The 23,495-nt window shown below is 37.5% G+C and overlaps 1 protein-coding gene across 2 annotated transcripts in view; it reads left to right on the top strand.

The window, feature by feature from the left end:
- VAV3 (vav guanine nucleotide exchange factor 3) overlaps nt 1–23,495 on the top strand; it is a 297,763-nt gene that overhangs the window by 152,337 nt on the left and 121,931 nt on the right. For both annotated transcript variants that reach the window (XM_037498172.2, XM_054690826.1), the window contains exons 14-15: nt 3,258–3,390; nt 3,752–3,861. In XM_037498172.2, coding sequence (XP_037354069.1) covers nt 3,258–3,390; nt 3,752–3,861 — 243 coding nt within the window. The remainder of the gene's footprint in view (nt 1–3,257; nt 3,391–3,751; nt 3,862–23,495) is intronic.

The following is a 23,495-nucleotide window of genomic DNA, read 5'->3' as shown; positions in this document are numbered from 1 at the left end:
CTGCACATGGTGACAGCCAGTGTTTTGGATCTGATAACCCTGGAATTGAGACCTAGAGCACAGAATTCAGGGCGCGGGATCCACACAGCTGTGGGCACAACACTGGGTGAACATGGGCAGACACAGCACCCAGCTTGAACAATAGCCCCTGTGTTGAGGTACTCCCCTCCTCTCTCCGTTTCTCAGAGAACCATTGGGAGAAAGCACCGGTCAGCAAGTACAAGTCTCTGGTGCCACCTAATGACCAGAACAAAATATCCAACTAGCTGATTCCCTGCTAGAACTGAGTAAATACAGAGGGAGGGAACAGTAAGGGACAGTGCCCAACAACACAGCCACAGCATTAACACCCTTGTGGAGTTTTGGCCTACCAGTGCTGGTCTCAGTTTGGTAAACAGTTTTTGACACCCCTGAAGGAACAATCCAAAGAGATGCCTACCAACACCAGTGGCACAATGTCCCAATGCATGGAACAAATTAGAAAGAAAACAGCAAGGAGAAGGAAAAATATAAATAACCAAGCAGGCCTGCAGGGGAAGGACACACCACAAAAAGACAAACAGTCACCAGAGCTCAACAATGTCATGGAAGAACTTCTCTGCCTGTCAGAGAATTAATAATCATCATGATTAAAAAGCAAAAGAAAACCAAAAACAATCATCATGATTAAAAAGCAAAATTTAAAAAAAAGCAAAACAAAAAGAAAAAAAATGATTTGAGACAAATAATGAACTGAAAAATGAAATTGAGACCTTAAGAAAGGAAAGAAAAGAAATGCAGGAGATGAAAAGATTACTGGAGGAGATAAAGAACTGTAAGAAAAGCAATGAAAACAGAATCGATGAAATGGAATAATGGATTAGTACTCTTGAAGAGACAGAAATAAAAAGAACCAAAAGAGAAAAGGAGAGAGAAGCACAAAGGAAGAAGAATGAGGACACTCTTTGATAATTATCAGACTCCATGAAGAGAGGAAATGTAAGAGTTATAGGCATCCCAGAAGGTGAGGAGAGAGACAAAGGAACTGAAAAATTATTCAAGGAGATTATTGAAGAAAACTTTCCAAACATGAAAAAGATGGATATAGAGATACAAGAAGCGAGAAGAACACCCAATTACCACAATGAAAAGAAAACTACATCAAGACACATAATAATGAAGCTTGCAAGAGTCCAAGACAAGGAAAAAAATAATGAAACTGGCAAGGGGAAGAAATAGATAACTTATAAGGGAAAACCAATCAGGTTAACTTCAGTCTTCTCTGAAGAAATGCTATGGGTGAAGAGAATGGAGTAACATATTTAGCAAACTCAACACAGCAAATGCCAACCAAGAATACCCTAAAATCTCTCCTTCCTCTATGAAGAAAAAATATGGACCTTCTCAGATAAACAGAAACTCCAAAATTTGTTACAACTAAACCCCTACTCCAAAAAATTCTACAAGAAGTCCAAAGCCAACAGAGGAATGAACAAGAAAAACAGAATAAAGTAAGGAATAAAATCACAAAAAAGACCAAAAAAAATGGCAAATACAGATGCCAACATATCAATATTAAGTCTAAATGTAACTGGATAAAAACTCATCAATAAAAAGTCACAGAGTAGCAGGCTGGATTGAAAAACAAAGTCTAACCATCTGCTGTCTCCAGGAAACACATTTACACATTTAAGTACAAAAGATAAACACAGACTTAAAGTAAAAGGTTGAAAACAATCCTGCAAGCAATGGATCAAAAAAGAAGGCAGGAACAGATATACTTATACCAGATAAAATAGAGTTCAAATTAAAAAAGGTAAAAAGAAACATAGACGGACACTACATTATGATCAAGGGGACAATACATCAGGAAGATATAACACTCATCAACATATACTCACCAAATGAAGGGGCACCAAAATATATTAGACAATCATTATCAGCTCTGAAAACAGACATTAAAGAAAATACATATATAGTGGGAGACTTCAACACCCCATCTCACCAATGGATAGATCAACAAGACAAAAAGTAAACAAAGACATTAGAGTCCTAAATAAAGACATAGAACTCATGGACTTAACAGGCATCTATAGGATACTGCACCCAAAAAAATCTGAGTACACATTTTTCTTAAGTGCACATGCATCATTCTCCAAAATCGATCACAAAATTGATTCCAACTATCTTCTCTGATCATAAAGGCTTCAAACTAGAAATAAATCATGAAAAGAAAACAAGGAACCCTCCCACTTCATGGAGATTGAAATCCACACTACTGGAAGATCACTGGACTAATGAGATTGAAGAAGAAATTAAAAAATACTTTGAGTTGAATGACAAGGAGGACACCACTTTTCAGAATGTATGAGATGCAGCAAAAGCAGTAATAAGAGAGAAATATATGGCAATACAGGCATATGAAAAAATGTTCAACATCCCTTATCGTCAAGAAAATGCAAATCAAAACCACATTGAGATACCACCTTACACCAGTAAGAATGGCATATAACAAAAAAACTAGCAACAACATATGTTGGCAATGATGTGGTGAGAAAGGAATTCTCCTACATTGCTGGTGGGTGTGCAAACTGGTCTAACCACTATGGAAAGCTGTGTGGAGGTTCCTCTGTCTACTAAAAATGGAGCTACCATCTGACCCAGCAATTCCCCTCCTAGGGATCTACCCAAAGGACACAAAAACATTGACTCAAAAGAACATGTGTACCCCTATGTTTATTGCAGCACTATTTGCAATAGGAAAAACCTGGAAATAACCCAAATGCACAAAAAATAGATGACTGGATCAAGAAGATGTGGTATATATACACAATGAAATATTATTCAGCAATCAAAAAAGATAAACTCATGCCATTCACAGCAGTGTGGATGGAGCTAGAAGGAATTATGCTCAGTGAAATAAGTCAGAAGGAAAAGAAAAATATCGGATGGTTTCACTTATAGCAGGAATATAGGGGAATCAAATAAGACATCAGTGTGAAAAAATAATAACAATACAAAATACAACAAAGCAAAAACAGACAATTATAAATCAGAGATATCCTGCAGGGGAGGAGCAGGGAGAGGGATCAGAGGGAGGGAGGGAGGCACACAGGGGACTGAGGTGATGGTGCACGGGTGCCTTGGGGAAGGAAATTCTGTGGGGACTACACCCAAGGGGGTAGGGGGAAGCAAATATTGTTTAAAAATGAACAATGATGTAAAAATAAAAAATTAAAAAAAATAAAATCAATCACTCTCTTTTCTTTTTCTCTCAGGCATATCTTCTTATTTGATTTGGCAGTGATTGTATGTAAAAGGAAAGGTGATAACTATGAAATGAAGGAAATAATAGATCTCCAACAATACAAAATAGCCAACAATCCTACAACTGACAAAGAAAATAAAAAGGTGAATTCTTGGAAATTAGCAATGAATTGACTCATAACTTTTGAATATTTAAGGAAAATGCGCTAATGCATAATGTCAGAGGTGGTTTATGAATCCAAATGTTTTTGCCTCTGTGAGAAATAATTGAACAATGCCACAGCTGGTATGATTATCTCTAATGCTTTAATGATCAAGAGAGCAAAATGCATTTGGCATAGAAATTGTCATATCTGTGAAGTTGACTATAATAATCTTGATCATAGTTTGTACACTGAAATGTTATGAGAAGTTTTTGGGTGATGGTTGGTGGTGGTTTTATGAATTTTGAAATTTATTATTAATAAATGATATCTATTAACCCAAGGAATATTAATTTTAACAGTGGTCTTATGGCTTCTACCTTATCCATATCCAAGGACAAAATGGATTAGAATTTTATTGCAAAACAAAAGATTTAAAGAAAAAATGGCTGGAACAGTTTGAAATGGCTTTGTGAGTATTTCTACTTTTCAAAGTGCTTTTTTCCTACTACTGTTACCTCTTGTGAATAATGAATTACCAGTAAATATTGTAATGCTTGTGGAGAGTGCCCAGAGCTTGGGGAAGCACTGGCTGTGAACATGAGTGCACCCAACCTGTCTGCCTGACAACTTCTTCTAAGAGAGATGTTATGGTGAATTTCTTCAAGAAAAAGCGAGAGGGAGCTCTAACCTTCTCTTTGATTTTTGTTTTGTGGGAATTATCTACTTCTTTATCTTTCAGCAGTTCAGGAAAATATTAATTATTCTAATAATAAACTTTTAATGTAATTACTGTGTTTTATCTACTTATTTAAATTTACTAGAACTACCCCAAACATATATATATATATATATAGACATGTAAATATTTTTAACAGAAAAAGTGACTTTTTACCTATTTCTGTTTTTATCTGTTATTGTTTCAATTTTGGGATAAATTGTTGACTTATTCAATGAATGCTTTAAGACTTGATTTCTTTCAGTGTTTTTTCCCTTTTATTGAAGTGGAAGCTCAACAAAGAGGTGGAAATAAATGAGACCTATTTCTGAAGTAATGGCGTATAGAGATAATCACACAGGAATATTTCGTTATAGGGGGTTCTTTTCAGTTTTCATATTTATGGATTAAAGGTGCATTATGACCCTTGTTACAGAAACATATAAGTTGTTCTTTAGTTGAAAGTGTTAGGAAAATGTGAAATTAAGAAAAAGCACGCTGATTTCTTTCTTTTGTCTGCTGGCACCATTTGTGGAGAAAGTCTACCAGGTGTTTTGCTTTTTTTCTTTTGCTTTGTTTTGAAATGCTCATGCTCATGTAAAATGAAGGTAGCATTAGGACTTTTATTGTAGTTCTAAAGGGAGAAAAAATAATTTCTTTTGATTATTTTAGCTAACATTTTGAGAGTTACTAATACAACCAGATTATATTTAAATGTATAGGCAATATGGGCTCAACTATAATCACAGTCTGAACTGGCTGCCTGGTCTCAGCCAAGTTATTTACTTCTCAGAACTTCAGTTTCCTCTTCTGTGAGTGTGGATAATAATATTTATTTCATATTAAAGGTAATGTATGTCAAGCAAAGCCCTAGTTAAATTGTTTAATAGGAGTCATATGGTATCAGGCATTAAGTGATACCCATTGTTATTGTTAGTAATATGCTTTTGTGCTTAGAATCTGACTACTCTCATGAGTACTTGTAAGTAATCAGAATTAGCAATCATAAGAAATCAGAAGACATCTTCCAGTGTACTTCTTAAGAGTTCCTATAATTTATTGCTATTATTTGCAATACTTAAACAAAAAGAGGTTGGTGGTTTGTACATTAATGCTGTGGCTGTGCAGCAAACCTCTTTGGGTTGATCCAGTGACAAAGTTGGTGACCTCTGTCCAGTCTCTGATGGACAGTGGCTGCATCGTGATCTTAGTGTGATGCTTGAGTGGGATTTCAGCTGATTGGCAGCACTTAGAGTTGAGCAAGTGGAATTGGACTGACCGGATGTTGGATTGGTGGTAATGTGTGAAGACAAAGTTAATTTCAAGCTTTTGCTGTTGTGGGAAGAATGGTGGACCTTACAGGTTGTGTTTGAATATATAATCTCTAGAGGAATTAAGGAATTCTGCAGTGGAGGGCAGGTAAATCTCTTGTCCTGGTGTAGGGAGGTTCTTGGACTGTATGATAGATGTAACTTAAAGTTACATATTCACACAGTTGTACAGTTGTCATAAGTCAAACAGATAAACCCTGAAGACAAGAAACTTACACAACAGATGGTTGTGTGTCTTTCATTTAAAGCATCTGGGGCAGGTAGAGGAGTGGTGTGGATGAGGTTTGATAAGTCAGCCTTCTGGGTTATCATCAGGAGGCAGACCAGATCTTCCTGCTCTGCCATCATCAGCATTTGATTTCTCTCCTCAAGATTGGTTATCAGGTACCCCGTTGTTCAAGACAGCTGCTGGAGCTCCACCTGCAAAATCTACATTCTAGATTTTAGAAGTGGAAGGTGAGCACTTACTTTTGCAAAAATGTCATGCCCTTCTGTTACATAATACTGAGCAGAACTTAGTCATATGGCCATATCTGACAAAAGAACCTGGGAAGTGTGACCTTTATTCCAGACAGGATTGTGTCACTGAGAATTGAGGTTCTTTCATCTGGGGAAGGGAGAAATGTAGAGTTGCATGCAACTCGCAGTCACTGTCTTACAGGTATATACAGATATAGGCATGTGGGTGAACTTTCTGTGATTCTGCATGAGAAGGGTGACTGAACCACAGACAGGGAAAGTGGGATTCCTAATATTGGAGAATTTTCTAAGCATCTAAACAGTATCCTTCACCCTCCCTAGAAGTCACTGTTTGTATTTCAGAATTCATGCAGATGGGGAGAAAGTGGAAATGCCTTTACTGTGAATTGCTTAAAGCCAAAGTTAAGAGCTTCTGTAAGTAGGGATTAGACCATATATAGCAAAATAAAACAGTCCAAATTTTATTCAAGCTTTAGAATAATCTATTATTTATTTCCTCCCACCTTTTTTGGTGAATCTCAACATGTAGGCAAACCCTGCTTCCAGGTTTGTAAGACAGCTGTTGCCTATCTTCTGCTCAGGAAAATAGAATAATCGGGGTATGTCCTGCAGCTTCTAGGACTTTCCTTATGATTGAAACTTGACTATTTTATCCTTCATGTAAAGTTCTAGTGCTTTTATTCTAAAAGCCAAGGAGTAGGAAAAAAGTAAAGAAATCCCACAGCATTCATGACAATACATGAAAAGCAGTAAGCAACAAGACCATGTTCTTCCAGGCTCTTCTTCCAGTCATTAATAGGGGCCAGCACACCCTCCTCCAGCTCTGTGGAGTGTTGCTTTAAGAGACATTGGTGTCAGGGGTAGGAAGGAAATCAGGGGAGATGATATTTTAAGACTGATGAAATATTTGCCAGTTCTATTTACAGAAGATGGCAATTCTTCTGTTTATAGGATGATTGGATCATTTTTATTTAAAAAAATTACAAATCACCTTTAAGGTACTTAAAATACTTCTTTTAATTTAGAACATAAAAAAAGCCCATACAAAAACATGAATACTAAAAAACAGTAAGTCTTTGGTAAAGGCAAATTATTTCCTCAGAACTGACCTAAATCTCAGCTCTTTTTCCAAGCACCTCTTTCTGCTTGCTCGGTAGCCCTGCTCTTTGACCTTCTTCGGCCATAACCATTTTCAGCATTTAAAATATGCAGTGAACCACATCAGAACTTGGCGAACTTCCCTAAAAAAGGCTGAACAAAGAGAAAAGCAGCAGTGACCCACTTGGATAGGGCAGCAGGAAGAAGGATGTTTTTTCTTCTTTCCTGTGAGAAGAAGTGGCTGCAAGACTGATTATTCTTGAGGTTGGAACAGTTATTGAGCTGAATAGTCCTTGAAAGCTATTGTTCTGGGTACCCCACAACAAAGAGTGTATTTAAATCTTAAAGTACTGATGGGTGTGAGTTGCTTTTTCTTACTTTTTCCCAAAAAGACTTTTTGTCACTGTTTATCACAATTCTATTTATTTACCTATGAAATAGGATGACAAATATTTTTTTTATAAGCTTCAGCAAGTTTTTGTAATGATGTCAGAAAATGTGGATGTACGTGCCTACAGCAATGTACAAAATTAGGAAGAGATGGATATGTTCCTCTAAGATCCAGTATATCCAGTGTATTGTGAATTTTCTTGTTGGATTTAATGAATAAACATTGTCATACCCATTTTATTGCTTAGGAAAATAGCAGTCACAGAAACAATTCAGCAAATTTGTTCAAGTTCAAATGTGATGCAATTTACAGTAGAGTTTAGGACCTCAGTTTGCAGCATTTCCTGTATTCTTGAAGGTGCTAAAATAAGCAACTGGACTCAAACCCTCTTATCCAAAGCTGGAGTCAGGTTTTGTCTTTCTTGTTTTTCCTCTGTGACGAGGACCTTCAGAAGATCAGATGGTTTTCATAAATGTTCCAGAAGGAAGTCAAAATTGGGCAAAATATGAAATAAAGAAGTTGAATAATAGAATAAGAAGACTTTTTAAATGATGACTCAATTCAGCGAGAGAGAAAGCAAAAATAAAATGGGTGAAAAGCATGATTTGGTGAAAAGTGGAAGATTTTCAACTAGCCTCTGGTGTTCATTGAAGGAAGCCAAAAGTCTTGTCTAGAGTTTCTTCTCACTGACTTGACCCTATTCTTGAAATGCTAACAATTTGTATTTAATTCCCTATATAAAGGATGTTTCTTGGAAGATCATATAACATTATTACCACCACTGTCTGGGATTTCCTCACTGTGTGTGTGCCAGACATAGAGCTATAATGAATTACCTAAGGAAATATGACTTCAAAGTCATTAATATCTGCTAAAATTTTAATTTTAATTGCTAATAGTAATGGTGGTGGTGAGAAGAGCATGAAGTGGGGTATGGAAATTCTAGAACTGGGGAGGAGCTCCAGGGCCAGGCTGCATCTGGAGGGCGGCCCCTTAGCTTTGTTTACCAGGTTGAACCCCAGGAGTGCTTGGCCAGTGGGATCCAGCCACTAAATTCCACAAATTGCATTTAATCTGAGCTAGTGTTCCCCCTCCCCCCACTAATTTATTCCCCATATACCTAGAGAAGGAATTTGATATTACTGGCAGTAAAAGGTACACATGTTATCAAATGAAAATTAAAAAAAAAAATAGTCGGAGTCAAACAGACAATGTTTGAAAGCATTTTCCTCAACTCAGGTGCCACTGGGCAAGACCATGTTCTTGCAATTTACCTTCTATAGTTTGTATTATAAAAGCAGTGAATATGTTTTTCGCATCTCAAATGCACAATTATATTTTATCAGAAATACTTTGTTTTTATCTAAAGATATCCCTTATAGTCTAAATTGCAGAGAGATAACACTAGTGGAATTTTCATTCATTTTACAAATATTGACTGAGTACTTGCTTGTTGCCAGGCACTATTAGAAGCCTGGTGCATGTGGCAATGAGGGAGCTGAAGCAATTTTAACTAGAATTTTCAGTTAATATATAATGGATTGAATTTCAGGACTGAACTCTTGATATTTCTATTCAAATAATTTTTTCCTCCCAGTCCCTATTTACTCAAGTGTAAATAGATGGAGGCCAAGAATTTCCCCTAATCTCTCTCTAACCTCTGCAGAGTAAATCTGTCCATCCTTACCTTCAATATTTAAGCCTCCTACTTTTTTTTGACAACACCAAATTACATGGGATAGTTCTTTAGACTAGAAATCAGACACTGGTCTCTCTGGGCTAAAATAGGGCACTGGCAGAGCTGCATTCCTTTCTGGGGGCCTTTAGGAGAAAATCTGTTCCCAGATAATTTCCTCTCCCCTCACCCCCAAAGTTGGCAACATCGCATTTCTTCTGTGTAATTTTAGTGACATCTTGTTCCCTATCCCCCTCTGTTGCCATATTTCTAATTTGTTCCTGCATTTTCTGCCCCTCCCCACTGATCCATTCTTTAGGAAGCATTTGGGATAAGCTGATTATGTCCTCTCTTAATTGAAACCCTTTGTTGGCTATTTATGGTATTTGGTATAATATCAAAATTCTTACCAGGACCTAAGAAGGCCTTCTGATTTTGTCCCACCCATTTTTCCAGCCACAGCTCACTGTTTCACCCTTGCTCATTCTGCTCTAGTTAGAGTGTATTTCAGTTCCTGGGGAACCACAGGCCTTCCACATTTACTTGCGAGGTCTTCCTACCTGAGAGAGCATTTTCTCTTGCATTTTGGGTAGCCCGTTCTTTATCCTGTTCTTTAGGTCTTGGCATTAAATGTCACTTCATGAGAGAAATATCTCTTGATTACTGTGCTAAATCAGTAGCCTCACCTCTCCAGTATTCTGTCACATTATAATTCTCTCACAATATAGGGTCAGACAAAAATTATCCAAGTGTAGTGTTGATAGCACTTGGTAAGACATTCTGTTGCTTACCTGCTCAGTTTTACCTCTTTTCTTTTTTGCTTATTAGTAGAGCAGCCGAATGGAACCACATAGTTAATTCAGGGAGGAAGGTGAAAAGAATGTCTCATAGGAGTGAGGATAAAAATAAAGTTTTGGGTTTTGGTGAGCAAGGCTCTGAAATAGCTATGGGGTCTGGGAGATTTGGAAAGGGGAAAATGGTATTTTGAAATGTATTTCTGTGGACTCTGAATTATATTCCCTTTTGTGTTCTTTGAAATGATAAGATTGAAATTGTGTCTTGGTTATTTTGGTTGCCTGGTGTTCTCATTTAATGTCCTAGGGCTGAACCTCCTGGACCCCTGAGTTGATGCGGTCCCTAGATCTAACTTTCTGTTTCATGGTTTTTCCACTGGACAATGAATAGGGATCTCATTAATGATGTTCACATTCCTGGTCAGTCCTTGTCTGGTGCCCCACAAGAGTGGACATTCATAGTTTTATGGTAGATCTGAAATTTTACTAAGTTTCTGACAACCAGTGCAGTAACAAAAACAAAGACTTCATGAGTTAGTGAATTCTTATTGTATGACAAAATAATAGTCCTTAAAGACTATTTTTTCCACATGGCATTCAGTTATGGTCTACATTTCATACCAGTGGGTATCACAAGTCTCGTTCCATGCATCACATCTGTCCTGTCATCTCACTGGTCACCTTAACACTCTCAGTAGCACCTAGAGGGTGACATTCCCTACTGTATGCTGCTCTCTGCAGTAGGATTAGGGCCCTGACCAGTACTCTGACCCCTGTGCTTCCCCTATGGGGAATGACTCAGCAGGCTGGAGAGTGGGCCTCCCCTTGCCATCCTGTGATCTAAAGGACTGAAGCTCTAGATCTATTGAGCTCTAGAACTCTTGAGCTGTTACAAACCAACTCAAAAGTAAGCAACCTGGTGAGTATCTCAAGAGAAGATGGTCTTTGATGTTGATTGATGAGACACTCATGTTTATAAATCAAAGCTTTGGCAATAAATTTAATTGTGAAATTTTAAATACTAACTTTTTAAAATACTTTTACCCAGATGGAGTTTCCATCAATATCTACATGAGGCTAAGTCAGATAATTTAATAGGAAGCCTTAACCACTACACTATGTTGCTACTATTTCTCTTTCTTTTTCCTTCTCTCCCTCTTCTTCAACTTCTTCATCAAGCGATCTGTTTGATCTTCTCAAAGAAATAGATAAATATCTATTGAGACCAAAAATTTCATCTCTAGAACAGGAACCAGAGAGTAAATATTTTAGGTTTTGTGGGTCAGATGGTCTCTGTGAATGTTCCCAAATTCAGGAAATTAGAGTAATGACACAATCATAGGTTGTATGTAAGTGAATGAGTATGGCATGTTTCAGGAAAGCAATGGGCTATATTTGACCAATGTACTTTAGTTATCGACTCCTGTCTTAGAGCCCAAAGAAATGACTTAAACCTAGGAAATGTAATGAGTGTGTGTTGCCATTAAGTGATCCCAGCTATAATGGAACCATACAGTGGCCTTTCATAGAGTGTGGGTTTTTTTTTTACATCATTATTCATTTGTAAACAATATTTGCTTCCCCCCACCCCCTCAGGTGTAGTCCCCATAGAATTTCCTTCACCAATGCCCCCGTGCACCCGTCACCTCAGTCCCCTGTGCTCCTCCCTCCCTCCCTCTGATCCCTCTCCCGCCTCCTCCCCTGCAGGATGTCTCTGAATGGAGCTAGAAGGAATTATGCTCAGTGAAATAAGCCAGAAGGAAAAAGAAAAATACCGGATGGTTTAACTTACAGCAGGAATATAGAGGAACCAAATAAGATATCAGTGTAAAAAAATAATAACAGAACAAAACACAACATTATAATGATTAAGATCCAGAATGTTCTCTACTCCACCAAAATGAAACAGAAATACCTGAATTAATTATCTGTATTTGGCATATCAAATATCAAACATATCTGCCCAGAGAACAGACCTTATCTATTCAGAAACATGATTTTGTTAAGTTTTATCATGTGGTTTGTTGGAAAGCACTATAAGACCTATAGCATCCAGGTGGTGGCAACAACAGGGTGAGTTTTATTCAGTAGTCAACCACATCAACACGGATGGTTTAATCTGTGATGGTTCTTTATTCTCTTGAAGCACTTTCTGCCCAGTAGCAATGCCTGTATTTTATTCTGAATTTCCTTTCTAGAAAATATCCTCAGGAAAACTACAAGGAAGGAAGCCCATGGTAATGTTAAGAGAGTCTGTCTGAATGAGCGAGATGTGGGGGTGATGTTTTAACTGTGGTGGCACCTGATTTGGCATTTTCTGCACCTTCAAAGCCTGCCATAATCTATTTGGAAGTCTGGTAGTCTTATAGGCATAATAACCAAAGAATCAAGTTCACAAACCATCTCTGCATTGTGTTCCCATATTAATTTTTGCTTTTTGGACAAAAAATATTTTTTTTTCCCCAATAACAAACTATTATTCCTTCTCCTTAGAAAGCTTTCATTACCAGTTTTTAATATGAAGAATTTGTTTATGGATCTGAAATCCATGCTGACATGACCCACTGCCCCTGGTCTGTGCTGAGGCTGTCAGTGCTCACTGATTCACATTAATCTCCCCAAGTTTGAGCCAGCTCAACTCTCCCTGAATTGAATGCATTGTCTATAACCTTTCAAAATTGGCAGTTAAGTCAGTATAGAGAGCTAAACTGCAGTTTCCTGGCAGCAATAAAAGGAAGTAGGACACGGGACAGTGCTCAGGAAAACCACAGCTGTCATAAAATGGAGTCTTGCAGTAGCCTGCTTGATCCAGAAACATGCAAAAGCATTTCATGCATGACAAAGCATTAGTAAATATTAAATAGTATCCTCATTCTGTTATTGCCTAATGGAGATCAACCTCTCTCCTTTTTCTTTGGTTATATTTAATACTTATTTGACATTTTTCTGGCATTATTGAGCATGCTTAAAAGGAAGGAGAAATTAGAGGCAGGAGGAAGAGTGAAGGATAAATATCAAAATCCCCATCAACAAATAGTATTACTCCAGTTAAAACTAAATGCTAATAAAATTATGAAGTTGAATTAGTGTTGGTTTCCTAGACCTTTTGTAACAGAGCCTTTAAACTATTGTGTGTATGTTTTTCCTTCTTCTTTTATGAGCAATGATACTCCAGCCAGGAGAGCCTAATCTGGCAGTGGTGAGCACTGCATTGTCTCTAGCTTGTCTGGCTAATGTAGAGATTAACACAAAGAAGGGGTTTGTTTTGGAATCATTTGTTGTAGTGATTCAACTATGTATATGGTTTTCTCTAACAGAATGAGATAATCAGTGCATTCTATAATACTGAACAAGCTTTAATCTACATATCTGAACTTAATAGTTCATGTCACAAATTGTACCTTTAGGATATTTCTTGTTTAGAAATTATTTGATAATAACAATTATGATGCTGGACTACACAAGTAATTTACAATTGAAGATTAGTAATCCTTACAATAGAAGTGATGGAAGAACTTGATTTTTCTTCTTCATGGGACAATAAGCAGTAACAGTCTAGTTGGAAATAAAATGGCATACTTAAAATGATTATTAAGACTGAATTTTGCCTATCTGAATTCATTCATTGGTTCATGTACTTAATGAGCATCTGATACATGCCTAAGAATTTGTCTAGACACTAGGGATATAAAGATAAATAAGTTCTCTTTTCTTAGAGTTTACATTATAACAAGTCTTATGTTTTCAAGTCAGTATTATGTCATTGCAAAGCAGTGATAAATTGCAAGGTACACAAAATGGTTTATACCACACATTATTTTGATGTGAGGAGAATGGAATTAGAAATTTCAACATAGAATGGAATTAGAAATTTCAACATAGAAAAGTCCAATGCCTGTGATGCTGCCCAGCAAATTTTGAAAGATTAATTAGTCCTGGTGGAAATCTAAAAAAGGCATTTGTAACTGAAAGTTTTCCTCTTCATCTTAGAAAAAGTAGGTGATTGATTAGGTGTATACTTTTTGTGCATTTAATAATTAGGAAAAACCTATTTACCGCTGATATGTAATTTAGAAAGATTGATTTGTTCTTGGTGATTTTTCCTCCCATGTATTATGAATATCTATGTAATGATCAAGTTCTTCAGAACCCCTACTGTTTTAAAAACTCAAACACTCTTAAAAGGAACTTAAAGTCTCTATTCTAACCATTCAATGTCTGATCCTTTCCTCCAAATCCTTTGCAAGTGTGGCCCCTACTTGAATGCCTATTGTGATGAAGAACTCACTATCTGTGGAATTATTTGCTGCAGCTGTATTTAGCTTCTTCCATATAATGAGTTGAAACCTGTCCAAATATGATTTCCTAGTGTTAATTCTTGGGCTCAAGTAGGGCATCGCTTAACTCTTTTCCTATGCGATAACCCTTCGGATATTTGAAGGTAGCTATTCCTCCAAGCCTGTGTTTTAAACATTCTTTCCCTTAAATAAATGAAACTTAATTTGGGAAGATTTTTTCATTTAACTAGTTGAATGCTGACATGGATTAGGTAGAAGTATGGATAAACTGAATGATTAATTTCACTCCAATTGCTGTCCCTACGAAAAAATGTGAGACATTTTAATTTTCAAGGTGTTTCAGAATCAATTTTGGTACTTCGGGTTATGCAAAGCATATTAATATTTTGATTCTGAGTATTAAAGGGAAGATTTTGTATTTTGATTTCTTCATGTAGCATACTTAGAATCTAGTAGCATACAGAGATAATTCCTTACTTTCATATAGTGCTTACTAGTTTCCAAAGTATTCTTAGATAATACAGCATTTGATTCTTAAAGAGTCCTATGAGGCAGCCAGAAAGTATTATTTATAAGAAAATAGAAAATAGAGGAGAGATTAAGTATTTTGTGTGTGCTTTTTTATCAGTTAACAAGTGGCAAAGACTGAACTTGAGTCTGAATCCAGAGCCTTTTCCCTCACACCACACAATCTCATTTACTGCAAGAATACCTACTATTATTCTCCAAAGATGAAAGTTTTCTTTAGTTTTACAAGCAAGAGGGGCTCTTGTATAGTGTATTCATGCAGTAGATGAAAAATGATTTAGAACCTATATAGTTGTCACTTATTTTTTCAGTGAAGTCATTGGAAAAGAATTTGATATCTTTACAGAATTAAACAGTAAGAAGCATGGTATATATTATTAACAATTTGTAAAGATGGCTTTGGCTTCAGAGATTTTCCTTAGAATAAAGTAGATTAAACCATAATTTACAGGTTAATTTATGGCTAGATTTTTGGTCACCTTATCACAAGATTCAACCTAACATGACTTATGCGAAATTGTGTTTTTATTTGGTTGGGTGTTTTCCTCCTTCGGGTATCTAGATAATGTGATTTCAGTCTCAGAGTTTTTATTTTTAGAGGTAAAAAAATTGGGGGAGAAAAGCCTCATGGTCTGAGACAAACCCCTGGTCAGCGTTCAGGGTGGATGAAGATGACTTATAAATAAATGTATACGTTTTGTTTCCTCAGTACTTAGGTGACATGGGATGTGTGTTACGTAAGTCACTGGAATTTTGACACAGTGTGATAGCTCTGTCATTTTTTCCCCTTGGGATAAACATTGGACTAACACTGACTATCTTCTTTCTGGGGAGAGTGAGATTTGAAGTGGTTATCTGAACAATGTCTCTGACCTGTCACTTATTAGAGTAGCAGACTTTCTTCTAAATACCTTTCTCTCAGAAAACACTGGGATCTAAGAATTCAGATTATCTGCCCTGAAGTATTTAGAATGTTCCAGTGATCTGTGGTCCTTGATTGCTTAGTCCTACCCATGTCTTATATTACTACATAAACAACTGTATTACCTGCATGAAGCAATCGACCATTTGAAAAATGGAAGATCATTTCATAAGTCACAACTGCCCTAAATTAATGGGTGTTAAAAATTTAAAATTTCATTAAAAATATTACTATCTTAAAATCAAGTCTGTTATTCTAAACAAAAATCATCCTCTTGTATTTATTATTTTTCCAATATTTCTTTGCATCAATCCTTTAAGAAAATCAGCATTTGCTGACGTTAACATTGTAATCTAAGCTGAGTGCTATGCTTCTAAAATTTGCTTCATTACATCTTTGCGAAACTTATGAGGAGAGTAGTTATCTCTATTTCTATGAATAAGGACACTAAAGACCAGAGACATAAATACCCTGCCTGAGCCACACAGCTCAGAGTTGAGAGAAAGTTCACGGTGCCCCTCCCAGCACACCATATGGTAGGAATGCATTCCTCAATTTTTTCTAGAGAGTTTCTTGCCCAAATGATGAATAAGGAATAAAACTACTTTATTCAATCCAGCTTTTCTATCTCCTAGCCCCAAACCATAGACTTGCTTTATTTTTCTTTGTTTTCTCCCCTAGATAGCAAGACCAAACCAGAAGTAAAATTTCTCTCCTCTATTATGACACACCAAATTTGCTTTATGTAATCTTTGACTAATGACTCTCTGGAAAGAATCAACTCAAGGATCTGTTTTCTGATGGTGCATTAATAATATATATGCATTAAAGCTCCTTCTCAGAGAATATTTGAGCTTTGACATATTGAACACTGGCATTTTAAATTAAAGCTGTTGCTGTCAGTGCATTTTAAAAACTAGATAGCTTGGAAATAGTGTTTCATACATAACAAAATAGACCTGAGGTCATATGTAGTTTAGTAAGGCGAAACTGTTCCTGGCCTGTTTAATTGTGGTAGGGGTTCACGTTGATTTTTCCAGTTATTATGACCTGGATATCTTTTAGACTGAGAAAAGACTCAACTGTTTTCCTGGGTTTTGATTTACTAGGGGAGACACCAGAGAGAGCCTTTCATGGATTTTCTATATACCATAGAGACTAGGAATAATGAATTAGAAGCTTTTTGAATCCTTCAAGAAAGGAGGTATCAAGATTAAAATGATGGTTGGCCACAATTATGACCTGTCCATTGAGCCCTATGGTTGATTTATTTCGTCTCCCTTGCAAACACTTTTGTATCTGGGTATTGAGCTAAGCTGCCTTTTTGCTTAGGGTGCTAGGCTCATGCAATTTGATAAATACTCTCTGCAATGCCTGTTCCTCAGTGTAGCTAATTTGGAGGCATGTTGCATTGTATATACAACATTTTTTCATATACATCTTTATGCATACCACATATACGGACACGTGACACTCTCATAAGGTTTTTCTTTAGGGTGTGAATTCGCAAGTCCTAGATTCAAAACTCCCATGGTCAAGACCACCACCCACACCCTTCTCACCTCAGCCCTCTCATAGGTTGGTTTGGTTTTTCCAAAATGCCTGTGTGTAGGGAGTCTCAGACTTTGCTTCCAGCAGATCTAGGATAAGTTTGTCTGCAGAGAACAGTGCTCAAAGCCATAGGGGTAGCAAGTAGTGAGACTGAGACCAGACCCTGGTTCCTTTCATTCCTGGCTGATTCCTCTTCTCTCAATGCTAATCTTTTTTGTAGAGTGTTCCTTTTACATAAAAGGGGACCTACCTCTTTTCCCAATATCCTTGTCATCAGCTGCTGATTTCCTATCCAGGATCCAGTGGACTTTCAGTGGAGGAGGAAGCTCAGTCCCACTCTAGTTTACCTGAGCTGCAGGGCCTATGCCTCCATGCATTTGACAGTATATTGCACACTATTGACATTGCAGATTTATTTTCAGTAGGGCACTCCTGACTCCTGAATATGGGAAACCTTATAATCGCAGATAGAATGAAAATCCAAAGTGAATTAGAAATTTAATTAAACTTCTTGGTTGTTTAATTGTTTAATGTGTTGCACAATCCAACTCGCAATTCCATATTCAATTATAATGAAATTCCCCATAGACTGAGTTTGTTTGGAGGTTTAAGGATGACTCTAAAAGGGTATTGATGCTTTAAGAGAATCTTTGGTTTTATAAAATTTCAGCATAGGAGATTGAGTGTTTTTGTATTAGATTTGTATTGACTCTTTATATTGACACAAGTCTAAATGTGCAAAGCGCACAAAGGCTAAATCCCATGGGCTTATGTTTAATTTAAAATAGGGCTAGCTGGCCATTTTGAATATTCTGGATAGGCTGACAGTCTGAATATCTGACTGGTTGGGGAAATAGTCAAATATTAATTTTAAATGTTTATTAGCAGACTGTTTGCAATTGGTCTTTAAATTCATTTAGAAAGTGAGAATTCACATTTATGTAAAATTGCCAATAAACTGGAATTCATAAAGGTGTTTAGAGGTTAAATGCCTGATGATTAATTTATGTAAGTAGTATTTTGAATAATTTGGAGGAAGGGTAAGGCAGTTGAGAATAAAATGTTAATGATAAATAATAATGAAGGCTTAAGGATTCTGTGATTTAATTGTGGAGACCCTATTCATCCTAAAAACAGAATAGGACACTAAATGGTAAGGCATTTTAGTGGAGTTCAGAGAGTGCTGGACAAGGAGAAAAAAGGTAAGAAGGACTGAAATCCTACCTCTGACTTAACCAAGGGTAACCAGGAATTCTCTTTCCTTCTCTGAAACTTAATTCACTGATTCATAGGGAGGGAGGATTCAAAATAGTTATGTATATATTTCCTGTATCACTAGACATTTTTTTCTCATATTTGATTCTGTGTAGGCCGTTATTTGAATATATTGAAGTCTTGTGAAGAGCAAAAGAGGTTGGGGGATGTGTAGAAGCTAATTTCCATGCCAAAAAAAAAAAATGTAATCGCATTCTCTTTTTTCCCTACTCAACAGTTATGACATTTCCACTTGTGCTTAAATCTCTTTTGGTTCTCAAAAATGCATGACAGTTATTACTGGTAATCTGTTACAGGACAGGGAGAGAGGCACCCCAAAATCCCCAAACCTGCCCACTCTAAATAGGTTCTGCCACTGCTACATCAAGACAAAGTATATAAGACTTTTAATGGAAATAAACTTTAACATAATTAGTGTGCAATACAGAAAAGACAAAGAATATAGTTTCCAAATGAAGCATCCAAAGTTACCCATCCCCTTGTGGGTAAATGTCCAGCCAAACAGGGTTGGCCCAAAGCAGGGCCCAAAAGCCTGCCACAAGTTTAAGGCACCTTCCCGCAGGGACCTATGGAAAAGGGTCAGAAACAGCCAGACATGTCTGGGAGGAAAAGAGCAAAATCAAAGCCAAGATAAAAGCTGCCATTGTTAACCTCTCCATGGGTCTCTCACCCACGTCTGTTTCAACCAGTCCAGAACCAAGAAGCAAGTGCAACTTCTTCACGTGTCTCTCTGCTCCATGTGACTCCCCAGCTCTCATTGCTCTCCATCCTGCTTCCTTCCTTCCTTACTCTTTTCTCTAGCTACTTCTCTTCTCAGCTCACTCCACCCTCCCTTGGGTGGGGCAGAGAACCTGGAACTTCCCCCTTTCCTGGGGACCATCCTGTTACAATCCCCCTTTTAATTTTTATTCCACCATATTTATGGTGGCACAGGTCTCAGGGTGCAACCTTAGAAGACAGTGTGTGTTTATAAGAACATGAGGGAATGTACATACCAAACGATGATATTGTGATCTCTTTGGTAAGATTAAGGCACTCATGATAAACTTCAAATGATATCCTTTAAATTCTGTGCACTTGTTCTGTAAACTCTCAGAAGTTCTAGTAAGGATGTCTCATTCTATCCATGGAAATAAAATGATAAAGTAATATGCAAAATTAATTTAATTATGACTGCATTGCTTATATTCAAGAAAGTAAGATTGATAGCTTATGCTGATTCAGAGGCACACATCACTTTACAAAGCCAAAGAAATTAACTGTGAACCCTTGATCAAAAAACACAAGATAGTGTGTGATCCAGGCAACTTGATTACTACTAGTTTTTAAGTGAGGAAGACTTTTTGATATTTAAACCATGAGAAGTCTAAAGCATTATTATGTAGAGAACTGACTGATTACTTTAATCAATGACTTCTTCCAAGCCAGTTCTTGGTGATGACTGGGGAAACTGAAATGAGCTATCTGGCCATTAGTGGTCAGCACTGCTCCCAGAACTGTTCCTAGAGCCCTTGCAGCCAGAATATGGGGAGATTTTCTGGAAGTAGCCTTATAGCTTGTGTGAGGATCAGACCTAAGTAGAATTTAATAAAATTCTGCTTTGGAGTGATTTGTTTATCTTTGGTGAGCAATTTCTTTTTTCCTAATAGATTGATTTATTTGTCTGTTTGTGTATACTCCTCTAGTGCTTTTCCTCATCTGAACCAAAAGCGCTTTGCAAATATCAGAGCTCAGATTTTAAAAAGATCATTGATTTTTTTTTTCAGCAGCCCTGAAGGTAGGCTGTCACACATCATCATTTATTTCTGAGATAGGGATATTGATGGCATAATATTAAAATCTTTCATTAGAGAATTTTTTTTTTTTGGTCCGGCAATAGCCTAAATTCAAAGAAGTTTTGTGTTTGCCTTCATCTATCAGAATTGCTATTTAAAAGTACACACTTTCCTGGATAAGATGGTAACCTGGCTCCTATAAGGAAAATGAGTAGCACGTCAATAAAAATTCACACTGACTGAAACACTCCTATGTAACTACCAAATTGTTTCCCAGGAGACTCGAGGAACAGGCTTGGATTAGTCATTGACGTTGTCTGCTATGAACAGAATTTAAAAAGTGATTAGAAACCAGTAAGCCCCGAGGGTCTTGCTAGCCTACCTGGTGTCCCTCCCTGCTCTTGCTCTGTACCTCCATTCACCGCCCATCATTTTTGAGGAAAGCTCACTTTGGGAATCAGCAATCTATTTTTTTAAGATTTATTTATTTATGCATACAAGAACTGGGGTACAGGCCAGAGGTGCAAGGGGTGAGGGGAATTCACCAGAGACAGAGTGGGGAGCAGAACAGGCAGATCTACTCCCCACTGCTGAGGGGAGCAGTGGGCGAGTCAGGAGAGGTCTGCTGCACCATGTGGGTCAGCTCCCCGGCCAGGGATTGAACTTGTGCCACAGTGGCTGTGGATAGTTTCATTGTGCTGCACCTTAACCCCTTGCACCACCAGGTAGGGCCCGGGAATCAGCAATCTTTGATTCAGAGGATCATTCATGAGAGAAAGAGTCATGATGCCAGGAAAGAGATGAAGTCTTTATCATTTTCTCTTGTTAGTTTTATCTTTAATTTTTTACTCCTTTTTTTCACTCCCTGTGTCACTTTTAGTTTAGAGCTTCACACTCTTCTATCTGACCTGTTGTAATATTCTCAGAAACTGCCTCCCCACCTCTTCACAATAATGGCTGCTGGAATTTATTTTTTCTAACATGCAAATGTTGTCTGGTTCTCTATATGCAGTGCTTAGTGACCACTCACCCTCCACCAAACAAGGTCACATTCCTGTGTATGTGCACATGGCATCTACAGTCTGGCCCATGCCCAGTGCCAACCTTGCTTTTTTTTTTTTTTTTAAACCAGTGCTGTGATCAGACCGAATTCCTGGGAGCTGTTAGAACATGCTGGGTTCTCTTTCCTTCTGGGCCTTTGATCACAGTGCTCTTCACTGGCCTAAAATCTGTCCTCTCCGGGAGTCTGCTGGGACATACTTATTCATCTCTTGGATGGCAGCTGTTCTGTTTTCACACCCTCAACTCCCCATATCAATACTGTTGAGTATTATTAATATCTTCTTTATTTTCCCCCAGAGCTTACACCTTTTGGGAGGACATTACTAGATTTATTTCTTTCAGTGCCTTCATCTATATCCTAGACTGAAAGAACCTTGAGCCTGGGTCCATGCTTATCTTCCCCCAGCACAATGCTTGGTAAATATTAGGCATTTAATAAATACTTGTTGAATAATAAAATGAGTGGAATAGCTGAGTAGTAATATGACAACTTTGAGATTGTAAGAGCCACATAATTTCAGAGAAAGGACATATCACATGGGCTACAGAGATTTGGGAAGGTCTCAAAAAATACTAGGGCTTCAACTGCAAGAACAGATATGATTTGGAGTGGTAGAGAGAAGGAAGGCTATTCATAACCAGGAATGATGGTTTGGAGCTGCTGAAGTAATGAGAATTTTAAGTTACCTGGATAAATGGATTTCTTTTGATCTTATCATGGGATACTGCTGTTGGAGATGAAATTTTCCTGTTGTTTTCATAACCCACAGAGCAGTTTCCAATTTCTTAGTAATAGGTAGGTAGTTGCCAGTCAAATCAGAGCTCAACCAATGATGCTGGGGAAATTTCTTACCTCAATCAGTAATTCACAAAATGGAGATATAATATCTACCTCACAGTGCTTGTTGTTGAGATTTAAATAAAATACTATGATTTGCCACTTATTTGGTATTTACCATGATTTAGGCACAGTGCAGGGCTCTTCAAATGTTTTAATTCTTGTAATCTTTGCATTAGCTCCATGTTGACTCTTGTTTTTGTTACTTTACAACATTGGAAAAATGGTAGTAAGCACTAACAGAAATATGGAAAAATGTAAGATTTCATTCTGCATTGTTTGGGGGGTTAGGAATCATCAGACCCCTCTTTGTAGGGTGGACGCCAACAGTGTTTAATTGTCGCAGGTGCCCCTTGGGTTTAAGGGGCCACAGGGTCTGCTGAATCGTGGTCTTATCCATGGAGCTGCTTGATGCTCTGTGTCTGATGCATCTTTAGTTTAAAAATGGAGCATTATGCTGAGACCCTTGTAATCCTGAGTGCCTCTGTCAGGAAATTGACCTGGTACAGGGGACAGGATGGTAAGAATGGGGATATCCCATAGTTGCAGCTCTAAGCCCAATTCCTTGAGTGTCACCACACACCTAAGCTGAGGGTTGGGCCCTGCTGTGGAGACATTTACGTGGCCTCAGCTTGCTCTTCTGTTTATTTTCCCAAGGATGGGTCAGATGAATATTCCTGGAAACCAAGACCTCTCTTGGCTTCTCTTTTCTCAATTCCTTCATTCAGTTTGAAATCATTTAGAGTTTGAAAGCACTAGTTTTACAAGTCAATAGATAACATTTGAGTAACACCTAGATTTTCTAGTTAGAGAACCCTCAAGAAATCTTTGAGTTTCAGTTTTCATAATCTGAATATGGAGATAATAATTTTTGTTTCATTGACTTGTTGGGAAGTTAAATGAGAAAATGTGTGTAAGGTAACTGTTACTATGCTCCCAAAACCTAAGCATTCAGGGGTTGCCAATGCTGATAGTTTTAGGTTCTCTTTCCATATGAATACAGACCCAGAGTTGCTGGCCAGTGGACTGCCTGTGGCCATGGACCTGTTTGGTCATTTCCAATAGACTTTCATTCATGTGGCCAAAAGGTGATCTTTTAGGAATAAAAAGAAATGGAACCATGTTAACTATCTCCCTGAGCTGCCAATCTCTGCCGGGACCAGACTGGGATAGAGAATCCAGATGCAAACTGGATGTCCATCTAGGAGGGCTCCAGGTGGAAGATGGGAGCAGACAATGGAGAACTTATGTGAGGGCCAAGCTGGTGGCTACAGCATTTTTATAGGGTGCTCCCCTGTAGAGGTATATGTGGGGAGACAATCTCGAAAACATTTACATCACTTGAGTATGTGTCAGGGGCTCAGCTGGAG

This window comes from Talpa occidentalis, unplaced genomic scaffold (genome assembly GCF_014898055.3).
Source record: "Talpa occidentalis isolate TD23 unplaced genomic scaffold, MPIMG_talOcc4v2.1 talOcc4.9, whole genome shotgun sequence".
Classification (NCBI taxonomy): domain Eukaryota; kingdom Metazoa; phylum Chordata; class Mammalia; order Eulipotyphla; family Talpidae; genus Talpa; species Talpa occidentalis.
Note: the sequence above shows the minus strand (reverse complement) of the source record. Positions and strands in the feature narration are given on the sequence as shown.